This window comes from Canis lupus, chromosome 1, assembly GCF_003254725.2.
Source record: "Canis lupus dingo isolate Sandy chromosome 1, ASM325472v2, whole genome shotgun sequence".
NCBI classification, from domain to species: domain Eukaryota; kingdom Metazoa; phylum Chordata; class Mammalia; order Carnivora; family Canidae; genus Canis; species Canis lupus.
In genome coordinates, this window is record NC_064243.1 from 35,882,278 (window position 1) to 35,897,638 (window position 15,361).

General features: G+C 37.5%; 1 protein-coding gene across 10 annotated transcripts in view; it reads left to right on the forward strand.

The window, feature by feature from the left end:
• UTRN (utrophin) overlaps window positions 1-15,361 on the forward strand; it is a 497,383-nt gene that overhangs the window by 166,986 nt on the left and 315,036 nt on the right. For all 10 annotated transcript variants that reach the window (XM_049113409.1, XM_025422487.3, XM_025422483.3 and 7 more), the window contains 5 exons: window positions 3,136-3,246; window positions 3,912-4,067; window positions 7,786-7,956; window positions 9,788-9,967; window positions 14,546-14,680. In XM_049113409.1, coding sequence (XP_048969366.1) covers window positions 3,136-3,246; window positions 3,912-4,067; window positions 7,786-7,956; window positions 9,788-9,967; window positions 14,546-14,680 — 753 coding nt within the window. The remainder of the gene's footprint in view (window positions 1-3,135; window positions 3,247-3,911; window positions 4,068-7,785; window positions 7,957-9,787; window positions 9,968-14,545; window positions 14,681-15,361) is intronic.

Sequence of the window (15,361 nt, forward strand, 5' to 3'; positions counted from 1 at the left end):
TGTCTTTCTTTCCATGGGTCCCACTGCTTCTCTTAGAAGTTAGTGTGGCCAGGATTACGTGAAGGATTTTTAGTAGAAAACAAATTGTCAGATTCTTGTCTCTTTCTTTTGTTAACTGTTGGGATGATCAATTGAACTTCATGGCTTATCTGTGTCTGTTGCTTTCCTCTTTCTTTTTTCTCGTGTTGAAGTATGAGAGAAGGAACAGGTGTGTGCGAATTGTGTGTGCTCCCCTGGGTCTGTATCTGGCAGAGGGAGGAAAGGAAGGGGGTTGATACCATTCCTCACATGCCAATGATGGATTGTTGAGGCTCCTCACTTCAGTCAAATCAGATTGTGATAAAAAACCTCTGTAGAGTGTAATGCTTCCCTACAAATTTCAAAAATCCTTGGCCCAGAAGACCATCAGCTTTTTAATTCACAACTAAGAGTTAATGAATTGCCAAGGTACACAGCAGCAACACTGCTTTGAGTTCTTAAGTAGTTTAGAATGGAGAGTAACCATGCAGGATGTGCCAGGTTAAATGGACAGTTTAAAAAAAAAGTCCTCCGTGAACTCTATAGATACATTTGTACTTTCTCTCATTTTGTACTTTTATCTTTTTGTATCCCACTGCCCCCTGCCCTGGGTGTGTCTTACTGAGTAGTCCAATGTGGTGAGATCTTAGGACGAGGAGCAAACACAAAGAGAGAGATGTCGCCAATGAAAATAATACATTAGAGGAAGAGTGCATGAGCCTGTGAGAACAGTGACAGGCTAAAGAACAGAGGGAAAGGCTTGCGGTAAGCACACAATGAGACTGAAAGGGTTTTTGAAGCTGTATTTGGAAGCATTTTCAGAGTGCACAGTTGTCAACAGGGGAGGCTAAAAGGCCAAACAAGTGCATTTTGCTCCCCGTCTTCATTAGAAGAGAGCCCTGTAAATTGGGAAGTATCAGATGATCATTATTGATGGAGTATAAGTGCCTCGATTAGGAGTTAGATAGGAAGACCACCCCAGGGCCTACAGATGCCTAAATCTACATCCCAAGTAAGGTGGGAATTTTACTTTCCGTCTCCTGGCCACATTCTTCTCTTATGAGAAGTTACCAGAAAAATGAAGATGGATGAATGTCCTGATTTGTGGGGAACATTATTTTCTAGAAGTTTAAGATCTGAAGTAAGCTTGATGCCAGTTCCTGGCAGAGCTATAGGTAAATGACAAGCCAGAGATCTTATGTGTGCTTAGGAAAGAAAGTGACAGTTGCTAGGAATCATCATGGACACCACTGAAAAGCCTTGCCCAGACTTCTTTCCTTTAATTACTGTGTTCATGTATTTATTTTTTGGAAGAGGGATACTACATTATTAGATACACAGATTCATAATCTCACATTTCACGTGTGCTCATTTGGTTCAAATAATGGGTCCCAAACTCATTTTTGGCAAGTCTTGACTTCTTTGGTAAAGTATTTGAGAAATCATTTCCAATCCTTTAAGAAGGAGGTGGCAAGCTGGTTAGATGTGTTATGTAGATTACCATATTTTGAAAACTAAGCCAAAGCTTTGCAATTAATGAGTGACACAAGTCGTCTTGGTAGAAATGCTCAGGTAGTCACTGTCATTGGCCCTGGTTTTCACCAGGAAAAAAACTAAAAACCCAACAACAACAAAAAAATCAGAAAAAGAACAGCCCACTGTCAGATTTGCAGATAAGAGGAAGCCAGGAGTAAGAGCTGGTTCAAAAGTGGTGAGACTAAAAATTTGAATCATTCTGTTGGCTTTTTATTATTATAACTACTATTGTTGACATAACAAGGGAAAACATAATATTTATAAATATCAAGTGTTGAATTTATTCCAGAAGTCATTTAAGTAATATGAGATAAGGGAAATGTAATTTTGAGGTAGTTATGGCAATTTTGGAATTCTGGCTAACCATAAATAATACTGTGACTAATATACCTATAAACAAAGGAAGAAACAAAAACAACCCTACAATAAGAAAAATAAAACTTAAACAGTTTTAGATGGCATTTTATGAGTGTAATAGCCATATGTGAAATAGGTTGTATTGTTACTATTTATTCCAGTGTTATAAGGAGAAGAATTATTGGTTCTGTGTGGTATGTTATAAGGACATTCAAAACATTGGTGTAGTTTCTTGAGCATGTTGATGAGTGTGATGAGTGCCATACCTGGATCTCATGCCTTAGAGACATCCTAGAAGGAATCCGGAATGCTTAGCCAATTGGAGACTAATGGAAGACAACAATGGTTGCTGAAGGTCATTTTTGAGCAGGATTGTAAATGTATCCCCATTCTTAGGGTTGAACAAGAAGCAAAGAATTGACAGGATATAAGGGAACAGATTCAGCTCCATTTAAGGGAAACTCACAAGTGAGACTGACCAGTAACAGAATGGGAGGCGTTGGGAAGAAATGACCATTGCTTTGCTCTAGTACTGGAGATCAAGTTGGATATACCTATTGGTGTTAGTGGCCCAGTTCCAATGTTACTGTCTCTCCTTCTCTCTGCAGTGTTATCTTTCTCACTTGTTTTTGAGCTGCAGCACCATACACAGTTAAGATTGTAGTGGGTGCCTAGTAAATATTGGAGGAAAGGATGAAGCTGAGTGGTAGACTATCCAGAGTTCTTAGGTAACAAGGTGTCCAGCAGCAAAACTAAGAGCAAGCAATCTATTGTATTTATTTATTACTCCAGGATGCTATTAATTTATTCCTGCTTTGAGTAGCTAAGTTTTGGAGAAAGTCTGTTCTAACTTCTGTGAGAAGTTGTAGCTGGTTTGTAGCTGGTTACATCTAGAAAAGCATTTCCTGTAATTTGAATTTTTAATCATTGATATTGCTTGCGTTTAAGCAAAGTAGCTTGGTTCACTGTAGAGCATTTTGAAACTTTGAGAATCATCACCCGACTGTCATCTCTTGAGGATTTGAGTCAGTCATCAAGAAAATCAAATTTGGAAGATTTTTTACTTTCAAATTTGTAAGATTTTTAAAAAAGAAATACAATAAATGAAAATGATGCTATCAAGGTTGTGAAACGTTGCCTTTCTTTCAGTAGGAATAGATCTTGAGATGCAGTAGGTTGAGTGTCACTGAGTAATTTCCCCCTCTCTTATTGTGTTCTACTTAGGCTGATTCAAAAGTCATTGAGAAGTGGATGGATGGTGTGAAAGACTTCATGAAAGAGCAGGCTGTCCAACGAGACGCTGAAGGGCTACAAAGTCAACTTGACCAGTGTTGTGTGAGTTCTGCTGATTTAGGGACGCTGCTGTAATAAATAACATTTCCTTCTTCTTCTTCTTCTTTGTTATTTGCTATTATTAAAATTGCAAGAATATGACATGACAATAAACCGAGATAAAATATCTCTCATCATAAACCCTTTTTTTGGACTTTATAGTTATTAAAAGAATGACTGGTTATTCACATTTTCATTTTTGGCTAGGGTTATAGAATTTTGCATGGAGAGAACAAGAGCAATTTTAATTCATTAGGAGCTGCTATTTCATTTTCCAATGATAATTTTAATGTCATATTACCAATTGTATATTGCTCTTACTATGCCATACAGTGAGACTTAAAGAAAAACATATTTAATGAGTAAAATTGCTGATAATACTGCATGCAATTTATATTTGGTTAAATCATTAGGCTTCTCTAAATTAATTGGGAGTACTATTCCCTGCTGAGAGTCAACTATTTCCAATCTGATTTGGCAGATGGCTATATGAAGCACCCAGGTGAAATGAATTTCTCAGGGCACACTATTTCTTAAGTAGTTAAAGGTCCTGACTCCCAAGCATTCTGTTTTTATAATATTTTCAGGGATGCAAGCAGAGACAAATTAAAATTATGGTACCCACTTATATAGGAATGAACTCAACATGGGCTTGTTTTATATTTCAGGGCTTTGTTAATGAAATAGAAACAGTGGAATCATCTCTGAAAGACATGAAAGAAATAGAGACTAACCTTCGAAGCTATCCAGTTGCTGGAATCAAAACTTGGATGCAGACAAAACTAGTTGACTACCAAACCCAATTGGAGAAATTTAGCAAGGAGGTAAGTTTTTCAACTTTGCTATCTGTGGTTTTTAAGAGGCAGATTGTACCTTCTCTTCAGTGATTGAATTGATTTTATAGCCCATCCAGTTTGAAAAACAGTGGCCTAGAATAACTATAGCATGGATGCCAGGTTGGGGCAAAAAATGGATTTTTCTTTTAATTAAGGGAGGGTACTAATTGTCCAATTTGGCTCCTTGGGGCAAATGAGCTTGACATGTTCAACAAAGAACTAGAAAGGCAGTGAAGCTGGAATAGAATGAAGAGAGCAGTTAGCAGGTGGGTAAGGTCTGAGGTCAGAATGTAGGTGGGATAAATTGTATATAGCCTTTGAAACAAAATTTTATTCACACAAAGCAGAGGGTTTTGAGCAAGGAATTGACATTATCATATGAGTAATTTGCTCTAGGAAAGCCAGAATGAAAACAGACTTATTTAAGAGGTTATTGCTGTCTTGGTCCTTTAGACTAGAGAGATAGTAGTGGAGGTGATGAGGAATGTTAGGTTTGGACTATTTTGAAAATAGAGATAGGAGTCTTGTAATGGATTGGACATGTGATCTTGGAAAGGGAATGAATAGTCCAGGACAGCTGAGGGTTTGCTCAGAGTTTCCACTTGAGTTGTACTATTTGCTGAAATGGTGGAGACTCAAGGAGGGGAAACTTTTGTGTGAGAGCAGGTGGAACAGTGATTTCCATACTGGAAGAGTTAAGTGAGATTATGAGGCCTGCAGATGGGGCTCTTCAGGACTGACTGCTGAAAAGAGGAAAGGGTAAGTCCAAAGATGTTGAGAAGTTAGAGTCAGCCAGTAGAGAAATGCCAGGAGGCTGTGAGACCCCAGGGCCAGGTGGAGAAAGCTCTCACTGGTGCCCATCTTGAGGATTGCTGAGGCCAGGGAGAACTGAAAGTCAGGCTTTAGATCTGACAAGATGGAGGCTTTAAATGACCTTGAGAAAAGTAGTTCCAGTGGCATGGGGGGAAGAAAGTCACATTGGAGAGTCTTGAGAAGAGAATGGGAAGTGAACACCTGGGGCAACAAGTATAATAACTTTGAGGAATTTCTCTATTCAAGGGAGCAGAGAAATGGGGTGGGTGTGGGGACCTGGGGACCCAAAGAGGTGTTTTTGTAATTTTTAGAAATAAGAGATATTACAGGTTATTTGTATGCCAAAGAGAAGGACCTCACTTAAAAGGAGAAAATAATGACGCAGAAGAGTTTGAGAGAAGATAGTTTCTAGAGGGAAGTCTGCCCTATGTGAGAGTGATGAGGTCCACTCTCTCAGTGAAAGAATTGCTGTTGGATAGTTTCTCCAAAGTAATGGAAAGAAGACAACTAAGTATAGTAGGAATGTGGTGTAGCTCTCTTCTGATTGCTCTGCTTCGCTTAGTGAGGTTACACAAAGCTGACATGAGTGAGGAAAGGGGAGAATGGGAGGAGAGGGTGAAATACAGGAATGTTCCACAGACAGCCCTTAGATGGTCTACATCTCTTCGTGCAATATTTTTTGGTTAATGTTTATGTAGGAAGAATTTATATTTGCATTCTTGAATATTTTGTTTTCATTGTTTTCCTCCAAATTTCATATTTTGAATATGTTCAAACTTAAAAGAAGTTTGAAATAATGGTAGAGGGAGCAGCCATATACCCATTCCTTAGTTTGCCAGTTGTTAATGTTATACCACATTTGCTTTCTCTCTCTCCTTCACTCTCTTCACACACACATACAAACGCGCGCACGCACTCGCGTTTTTCCTAGATGTACTTTTGACAGGAATTTGAAACTATCATTATGCTTCATCCCTAAATACTTTATCATGAATATTAAATACTAAGTACTTATGTCATGAATAAAGACAGTCTTCTGTCTACTACAATACCATTGCCACATTTAAGAAAATAATTTTATAATATCGTCTATTCTGGCCAAATTCTGATTTCTCTAAGTGTGCTATAATCTGATGGTTTGTGCATGAGTTTATTGATATTTTGGGGAAAGTAAATAAGGAAAATGGTTTGGGAGTATCAGCAAGGAGCAAAGAAAGTGACAGATAGGTAGGTACATACATACATAAAAACATGGATATTTAAGGCAGCCTGGGTGGCTCAGCTGTTTAGCGCCACCTTCAGCCCAGGGTGTGATCCTGGAGACCCCGGATTGAGTCCCACGTGGGACTCCCTGCATGGGTCCTGCTTCTCCCTCTGCCTGTGTCTCTGCCTCTCTTTCTCTCTCTGTGTCTCTCATGAATAAATAAATCTTAAAAAAAAACATGGATATTTAGATCTATGTATCTATCTACATATATACATACATACAGATATGACAACATAGACATAATTATGAATTACCATTAATTCATTGTATGAGAGTAAATATATGGGAAAATTTTAAGTGTCCTCAGCAAGAAGGAAACCATGTGTTGTGTGAGCAATTATCTAAAAGCAGTTCCAGCTGTTGTGTTCCGTTGAGGAATATAAAGGTTGAAGAAGTTTTGGACAAATATAATGCTGTCAAATTTTTATTTTGCTAAGAAAGGATAGACATATAAAGTCAATCACCAAATAAGACAATCTAATCTCATATGTCATATCCATAATATCATGAAACATGGAACATTTTAATGTGAAAAAATATGAGGTATATAATCTCAGGATAATTAATTATGGTTTTTGAGTCTCCCCCCCCCCCCTGCTTTTTTTGAGTTCATTACAGTGTCTTTATTTGTTTCTGGATCTATGAGAATTATATAATTGACTAGTGTCCAGAAACTACTAGTGAGGAGAGTATTCTGGAGGTGGAACCCAAGGGATCTGTATTTATATATATATTTAAGAACAGCCACTCCACTTAAAGTGCTGATGAGCAGGACTTGGGAACCACGGCTGCAGAGACTGCTGGCAGGAGGCTTCTGGGGCACCGTGCAGCTTCTTTTTGGTCTCTTTCTATTTTTATGTCTGTGATCCTGTTTGGAGAGTGGGAACAAGAAAGCCTCTAAGGATTCACCCTTTCTCTCAGGAGAGCCGTCCTATTCCTGTGCTGGCTTTTGGTTACTATCAGCTTTGCAGCCAAGCAAGCCCTGGCATGGTGACCACAACTCTGAGACTCAATTTGAGTGGGAGGAATAGTGAATAATGAAGCCAGCACTGGGTGATCTCTGTGGGATGGTATCTACTCTCACAGTAGAAGTCCATTTGTGGTTGGAGGGAGAATCAGACAAAACCTTTTTCTAATGTAACTTTTTTGCGTCTGTGTGCATGCAGTACAGAAGTATAGTAGATTATAAAAACTAAAATTTTGTACAGCAGTGTTTTATGGGAGAAAATGGGCATTTCAGTTGCTTCCAGGTTTTTTTTTTTTTACTATAAACAATGTTAAAGTAAATTTCCTTAAAATATCTGCTTTTTTTTTGCTATAGATTAGATTCCTTCCTTTGAGATTACTCTATCAAAAGTTAATGCATTTAAAAATTATAGTAGATATTTCCAGATTAGATAAATATCTGAAATGTGGTACAGAATCCCAGTTATAATTATTGTTTTCATTGTTGCTTATATTCCACATCATCAGCACAAAATGTATAAAGGATTTTATCTGAAACAAGACTCTTAAACAAGACTCTTTGTGGAAAGTTATCACCATGTCCTTAGATATTAGAAACTAGAACTTGACATTTCATGTTTTAGCATTTGCCTATTCGAGTGAATGGCTTTTCCTTTCCAGATTGCTATTCAAAAAAATAGGTTGTCTGAAAGTCAGGAAAAAGCAGTGAACCTGAAGAAAGACTTGGCAGAGATGCAGGAGTGGATGACCCAGGCAGAGGAGGAATATCTGGAGAGGGATTTTGAGTACAAGTCACCAGAAGAACTAGAGAGCGCAGTAGAAGAAATGAAGGTGAGTCTGGGCCAGTGTCAATAGGCTTTATAGCTCCCTTTCTCCCTTAAATATGAATGAATGAATGAATGAATGAATGAGTGAGTAATTGAACCAATCTATCTTCTGTAAAGCACAATATGTACATATAATCTTTCGTAGTTGGATTTCAAATTGGAAAAAATATGGAAAGATAGGTATTATGATCATAGGAGGAAAAGGAAGCCGAGACTCCACTTGTTCAGTTTGGCCCATGACTTGAATCTATGAAGGCCCCTGAGACCATCTCTTCCATTCGAACCTCAGAGAGCCATAGAGAATGACTCAAAAATTTAGTTTTATCATTTATATTCAGTGTTTTGCAACCATCAGCGCTGTTTCCAGAATTTTTAAAGAAGAGTTGTCTTTTGTTAGGAACAAGGGCAACATCCCAGTTCAGTTATGATTTGTCTTCATTTAATCAAATGTATTCTTCTGTTAATTCATGGGAAACCCATGAATATCAAAATTTTTTTAGAGCAGGTAAGAGTAGCAGTAGGGACATTGTCAAGGGATTTAATAGGAATTGGATCCACAGGATGGATTTCCTATAAACTTATATCCTTGTGTCAGTAGTCTTGAATGCTTTCTTTTTTTGTATAGTGAAAGAACTGGGCATCATTCCCAAATTTCTGACATTGCTTCAAGTGTCCTTCAGTGTTCATGCCAAAGGAGATAGTGTTTTAAAGGCTCTTTCTTAAAAAAATAAGATTAAGCCACACATTGACTGTTTTTTTTTTTTTACATTGACTGTTTTATGTTGAATTTAACTTGCCTAAAAGTATAATTAAAGCAAAAATCTCTGTGTAGCAATTTAACAAAAGGATTATTATTTCATCAACGCATTATTGAATATGAATCAAGTAAATATGATTAGGGGACTTTTACTGTACTTGTATGTAGTGTTTTCACTGAAACATCTTTTTTTAGGGTAGTTTTTTGAAAAGCTTTTAAAATATTCAATATGAGGTATTTTAAAGGTAGCCTACCATGTTAAAAACCATCTTATTTAATTTATTCTTTTCCCTTATATTATTGACATTGTAGTTTTGTGGTTTCTTAAAGTCACTAGGGATGAGAGCTTGGAGAAATAAGTTTAAAAACCTTGATTGGGCAACATTCTATTTATTTGTTTTTATTCTTCCAAACCATTATGATTTTAAAAACCACTCTACTTAATTACTATACCACAACCAGGGGAAATTTAAAACCATTAAGTAGTGAAGAAAGCTGAAAGTAAAAGGGAAAAACTGTTTTGGACTGATTTTCCTGAAAATGAGACTTCATGCCTAGTACAGAGGGAGAGTCAAGAAAGAGGCTATTTCTAGATTAGATTTTCCTAGTATAACTTCATCATCTTAGAAATGCTATTAGTTATCAGAACCATAGCTACACCCATGTTCCAGGAGAAAAAAGATATGTTTAAATTACTTAAATTACTTTTAAATGACACCTCTACTCCATCTCAGTTTTTGTGAGAATTTATTAAAGTTTAATATGCTTAGACCTCTCCTGTTTAATTAAAATTACCTCACTTATATTCTTATCATGAGCCTAGATTTTGAAAATACTTCATGTCCGTTACGGAGGGGTGACTTAGGTGTTCACATTGCTTGTTATTAAATGTAAACGTTATGGTTAGCATTCTTATTTGAAAGGTACTCTCTGTAGTGATTATCTAAACACTGTCCCATTTCGGTAGTTAGAATCTTGTTGGCATTTTAATTTTGGTTTAATTATCTTTTTAAAAAAAGAAAGACATTGGTTACTGAGAAAGGGAGACAGTTTTCAAGTTCATCCTTTCTTGGAACAGAGGGCAAAAGAGGACGTGTTGCAGAAGGAGGTGAGAGTGAAGATTCTCAAAGACAACATCATGTTACTAGCTGCAAAAGCGCCCTCTGGTGGCCAGGAATTGACGTCTGAGCTGAATGTTGTGCTGGAGAATTACCAACTTCTGTGTAACAGAATTCGAGGAAAGTGCCACACGCTAGAGGTATGTTATTTTATTAGTGACATATTTCTGAGACCCAACTCTGTAAAGTATTGATCATTTCCATATCTTGGAAAAAACTCGATTTTTCTTTTCTGGGATGAGATCATAAGGGAAAAGTCGTTCTTGGATAACAGGTGTATAAAAAGAAACTGGGATAAAAAAATTGGAAACCAAGATCCGCCTTCAATTAGTAGAAGGTTCTTGGGACAGCTGTTTTGTATCTTTAGAATTTACTTTTTTTATATGCGACGTCAAGATTTTCATATTTCAGATGATCTGTAGGATCCGTTCCAATTCTAAAATACTAGAACAATGTAATGTGAGCCTCTCCTTCGTTTTGTTTTGCCTGGTTAGTACATGGAGGTGAATTGAGGTTCTTTTATTATGATTGGTGTCTGAAGTTAGAGAATCACCTGACAGAAGAAAGAACAACTTGCATGTGTTGGTATTTTCCTGGACCATTTTCTCTCTCCTAGGCTGTTGGTTGAAGATGTAGATGTGATTCTAGGAGTTTTTTTTTTTTTTTTAATTAAATTTTTACTTGCTTGTTTTGACATTGTTGTGACTTTTGTTGCATCCTACTGAAAAGATTTAAGAAGCATTTCAGTTTATAAACAATATAATTGAAATTCAGTTCAGCCTAAAATGAATGTATTGTGGTAAATCCTAAAATAGTAAACAATCACAGCTGTGATATTTAAATTCATTCAATACTTGCTTGTTCTGAATCTATTTTGTGCTAAGATAAGTATGTATAATTCAGACTGGTTAATGAGAAAGCTGTAAGTCAAAAAAACCTCATTCCTTAATGTTAACATACGGCTGATCTTTGAACAATATGGGTGGGAAGGCGGGTAGGAGCACTGACCACACCTAATGTCTAATGTCACCCAGTCGAAAATCTGTTTATAACTTTTGACTCCCCTAAAACTTAACTACTAACAGCCTACTGTTGACCAGAAGCTTATTGATAACATCAGTGGTCGATTAACACGCATGTTTCTTGTATCATACTGTATTATTACAATAGTAATAATGTAAGGTAAGAAAATGTTAAGAAGATTATAAGAAAGAGAAAATACACTTCTAGTACTGTACTGTAAAAAAAATCCATGTATAGATGTATCCACACAGTTCAAACCTGTGTTGTTGTTCAAAAGTTAGCTGTATTGTCTAACATAAAATACCTGAGGTTACTCAATTGAGAATTTAAAATTTAAAATTCTGTAAACATAATATGTAATATTATGTATGCCTAATCTTGAGACCTAGTGAATGATCTTAGACTTGAATTTTACTGTAGTTTTTTTACCCATATTTTTGTTTTCCTATGTATCTATAGCCAAAATAATGACTCATAATATGTGTAAATAATGAACAAAGTCCCCAAGTTGCCATAAGCTAATAAAAGACCAGTATGTATTCTGTGTCATTTCTTCAAGTTGTGTTTGTGACCCAGAGGTGAAAATTTGAGGATGAGAAATAAAATATGCATGTTGAAAATTTGGAATTGCTTTGAGAATTACCTTGGAATTAATTTGGCAGAATTACTTTGAGAGAAAAGGAAAAATGCCAATAAAAAATGATAAGAGAGAAGAGAGATGAAGCTTTGATATCTTTAAAGGGGGAAATGAAAAGATGAAAAAAGAAGTTTAAAAACTGAAATGCTCTTAAATGATGTCCAAGATGACTAAGGAATCTTGGGCAGAAATAGCCCAAATTCCTAAATTAGAGTAAGAATGCTTTTTTTTTTTTTTTGGCAGTGTCCAACTTTATTTATTACCTTGATTATTTTTGGATTCCTTAAAAATGTTTTTTTACATCATGAAATATTTCAAACTTCTAGGAAAGTACAGATAGCACTACTATCACCTACATAGTCTGTATAACCTACGTATCATCTGTGTAAGTATCCTTCAGATACAGCTTAACATCTTGCCCTATTTTTCCAGATCTTGTTTTCAAAATAAAACAAATTAGCATTACAGGCTGTTTCCTCCTTTTCCATCTCATACCATCTTTCTCAGTCCCTTTCTCGAAGTAATCATTATCCAAGAGTTGGTATATATTCTTCCCATCCATGTTTTTATATACTTAATATATGCACTTATATTTCAGTTTATCAATTGTAATACCAATTGCTAATACGCAAACCTCACCGAAACATACATAGTGGCTTACAAAAATAGCCGTTTATTATTTCTTATGATGCTGTGGGCTGATTTGGCTCAGCTGAGTGACTCTTTTGCTCCATATGGTATAGGACAGCTCACACAGGTAGCTGCATTCTTTTTTTTTTTAATTAATTAATTTATTTATGATAGAGAGAGAGAGAGGCAGAGACATAGGCAGAGGGAGAAGCAGGCTCCATGCACCGGGAGCCCGACGTAGGATTCAATCCCGGGTCTCCAGGATCGTGCCCTGGGCCAAAGGCAGGCGCCAAACCACTGCACCACCCAGGGATCCCCAGGTAGCTGCATTTGTCTGGGCGTTCAGCTGGGGCATTCACGATGGCCTCTCCTGCCGCAGGTCTTTGTCCATACAGGCTCTCTGTTTTATGGCTTCTCTGCAGCAGGGCAGCTGGATTTTAGGAGGGAAAGAGCAGAGGCTGCCAGCCCCCTTAGAGGCTAGGTCTACAGTTTGGTAGAGCATCACCTCTGTAGTATTCTTTTGTTCTAAGCAGGTTGCAAGGCCAGCCCACATCCTAGGGGAGGAGAAAACAATTTTGCCACTTAATGGGAGTAATGGCAAAAATGTGTTGTGGTTATTATTGGTCTGCCATATTTTGCTCTCTGACCATAAATCAGTTACGTTGTTCCCTCATGCAAAATGCACTTAGGCTCTCCCAGGCACGCCCAAGGTCATATCCAGTACAGCATCAAGCTCAAAATCCAGTGTATTGTGATCTGCATCAAGTTCAGATGCAAGTAGCTTCTTGAAGCAGTTTCTTCAGGTGCAGGTGTGTGGGAGAAGTGCCTCTGGATCTGGTGACCCTGACATAAAAAAGATAGGTTAGCTGCACCTTATAGACCCAACATACCGTAGCGGGATGGGCACAAGAAAACCTCAGTGGACACTTCCATTCAAAAAAGCTGGCAGAATAGAAGGCAAATAACAATCACTGGTAATGGTGACTCTGAAATCTAATAATAGTAATTCTGGAATCCAGCTAGGTGCATGTGTGGGGTCAGTGTCCTACTCCAGAGGTAGGGCTGTAGTGTGATTAGGGACCAGTTTGTTTCTTGGGAGTGCCTCTCTGGAAACCATCCTTTTTTTCTCTGTAGGAAATAAGGTTCAGCTGAGTAGATCTTGGTCTGCTTTCTGTCTGTAGAAACTTGGAGGACTAGACACCTCTTTTCCCCTGTTAAGTCTTAGCTGGATTGGCAGGTTATAGCAATGATTAAATACACTTCATGGCCTGTTTCTGTATGACTTGTGAACTAAAAGTGGTTTGTATATTTTTTAAAAAGGTGGTTCAAACACCAAAACACATACACAATAAACAAAAAAGAATCTGGGACAGAGGCTGAACATGGCCTCTGAAACCTAAAAGATTTACTGTCTCGCCTTTTATAGAAAAATTTGCTGCCCCCTGACCTGGTAAACACACTCCCTATGAAGTCCTGGAATATGCCTTCTCTTAGTAAATGGATCTGAAAAAGGCTCTGTGCTGAACTCTTTCTCCTAAATTTATCAATCACATAAGCTCATCCTGTATGGGAAGGGGCAGCCTCTCTCATAATTTTGCTTCTAGAAAGTGCAGTATAAATTTATCCCTCTTCCCACAGAACTCCTCTTAGGAATAGGAGATAAATGATTGGGACTAATAGAGTGAGCGTGGTCTAACTCCATTTGGTTGATTGTGATTCTCTTCATATATAGACACATTCATAGGAATTTAGGAAAAAATTGGAGAGAGTATACAGCAAATTGTTATATTGGTAAGCTCTCAGTTGGAATAGGGTAGACGCCAGGGAATTCTAATTTCCTATATAATTATTAAAAAGTGTTGCAGTATTGAGTACATTTTATGTTTCTATTAAAAAAAACTAATAGTTTTCCCTCTTGTTTTTTTTCTACTAAATATATAGTTTTGTTTTCAGCATTTCAACAGATCCTTGGAGTTTAGTGTACAGAGAGGGGCAACTTGTTTTTCTTTGTCCCCTGATCCCCCACCAACTGGTCTAATTTGATTTGTTGAAGATTCTTACTTTTGTCACTTAAAAAAAAAAGGATTTTATTTATTTATTTGTGTGAGGGAGACAGAAAGCGCAACAGAGAGCACAAGTCAGGAGGAGAGGGAGAAGCAGACTCCTGCTGAGGAGAAGAGCCCGCGTGGGGCTGGATCCCAGGATCCTGGAATCATGACCTGAGCTGAAGGCAGACACTTAATTGTCTGAGCCACCCAGGCACCCCTTGTTTTTTCCACTTATTTGAAATTCCACCATCATCAGTTTGTAAAATTTCAAATATACTTTGAATGAAATTGTTATTGATTAGGGAGACTGTGTAGTACTGGAGCTGCATTGCATCTGAAATGACTTCTTATATAATAGAGCTTTCTTCTTCTCACTTTAGGAAGTATGGTCTTGCTGGATTGAACTGCTTCACTATTTGGATCTTGAGACCACCTGGCTCAACACTTTGGAGGAGCGAATGAAGAGCACTGAGGCCCTGCCTGAGAAGGCAGATGCTGTCAATGAAGCCCTGGAGGTGGGCATCTGTGTTGCGGGTGGCGATTCTTTTCATTGCAGTGAGGCCAAATGAGTAATTCAATGAGGAACACGGTGCTTGATGTTGACAAACGCATTTGCTTTCTCCATAGTTTTCAGCGTAACTTCCGTTGCCTGAAGTATTTATACAGTCATGTATGTTTAGATTATTGGTGACCCACTAATAATCTAAATAATCAGCCTTGTGGGTTGGGTTAGCTGTTTGATAATTAGTACATTTTAGACATTAGTACACTTAGTGAGGCACTCTAGTGGTTTTCCAACTTGTTTTTACCATTCCCCAGATAAAACTCTGCCTTCTGTTATTTAGTTTAATTGCTCTCTTGTTTCTTCATAAAGTTATTTTTGCTTGTTCATGGCAACTGCTGTGTTTACAATAGCTCTTGCTCTGTTATCTTTCGATGTGAAGAGATGGGGACAGGTTAGAGTGGTTAGTATTTGACGCCCAGGATTCTGTCCTAGGAGCTTGTGTCCAGGTCTGGGCTTGAGCTCCACGAGGCTAAGAAATGGACCTGCTATCTCATTGTTTCCAAGTTACCAGCACAGCATGTGGCACACGATTAACTTAATACTTGTTTCTTAAATGGATTAAAATGTGAAGAGAGTAGATTTGCTTAAAATAAAAGAGGAGGAAGAGGGTACATTTGCTTTTAAAATAGAA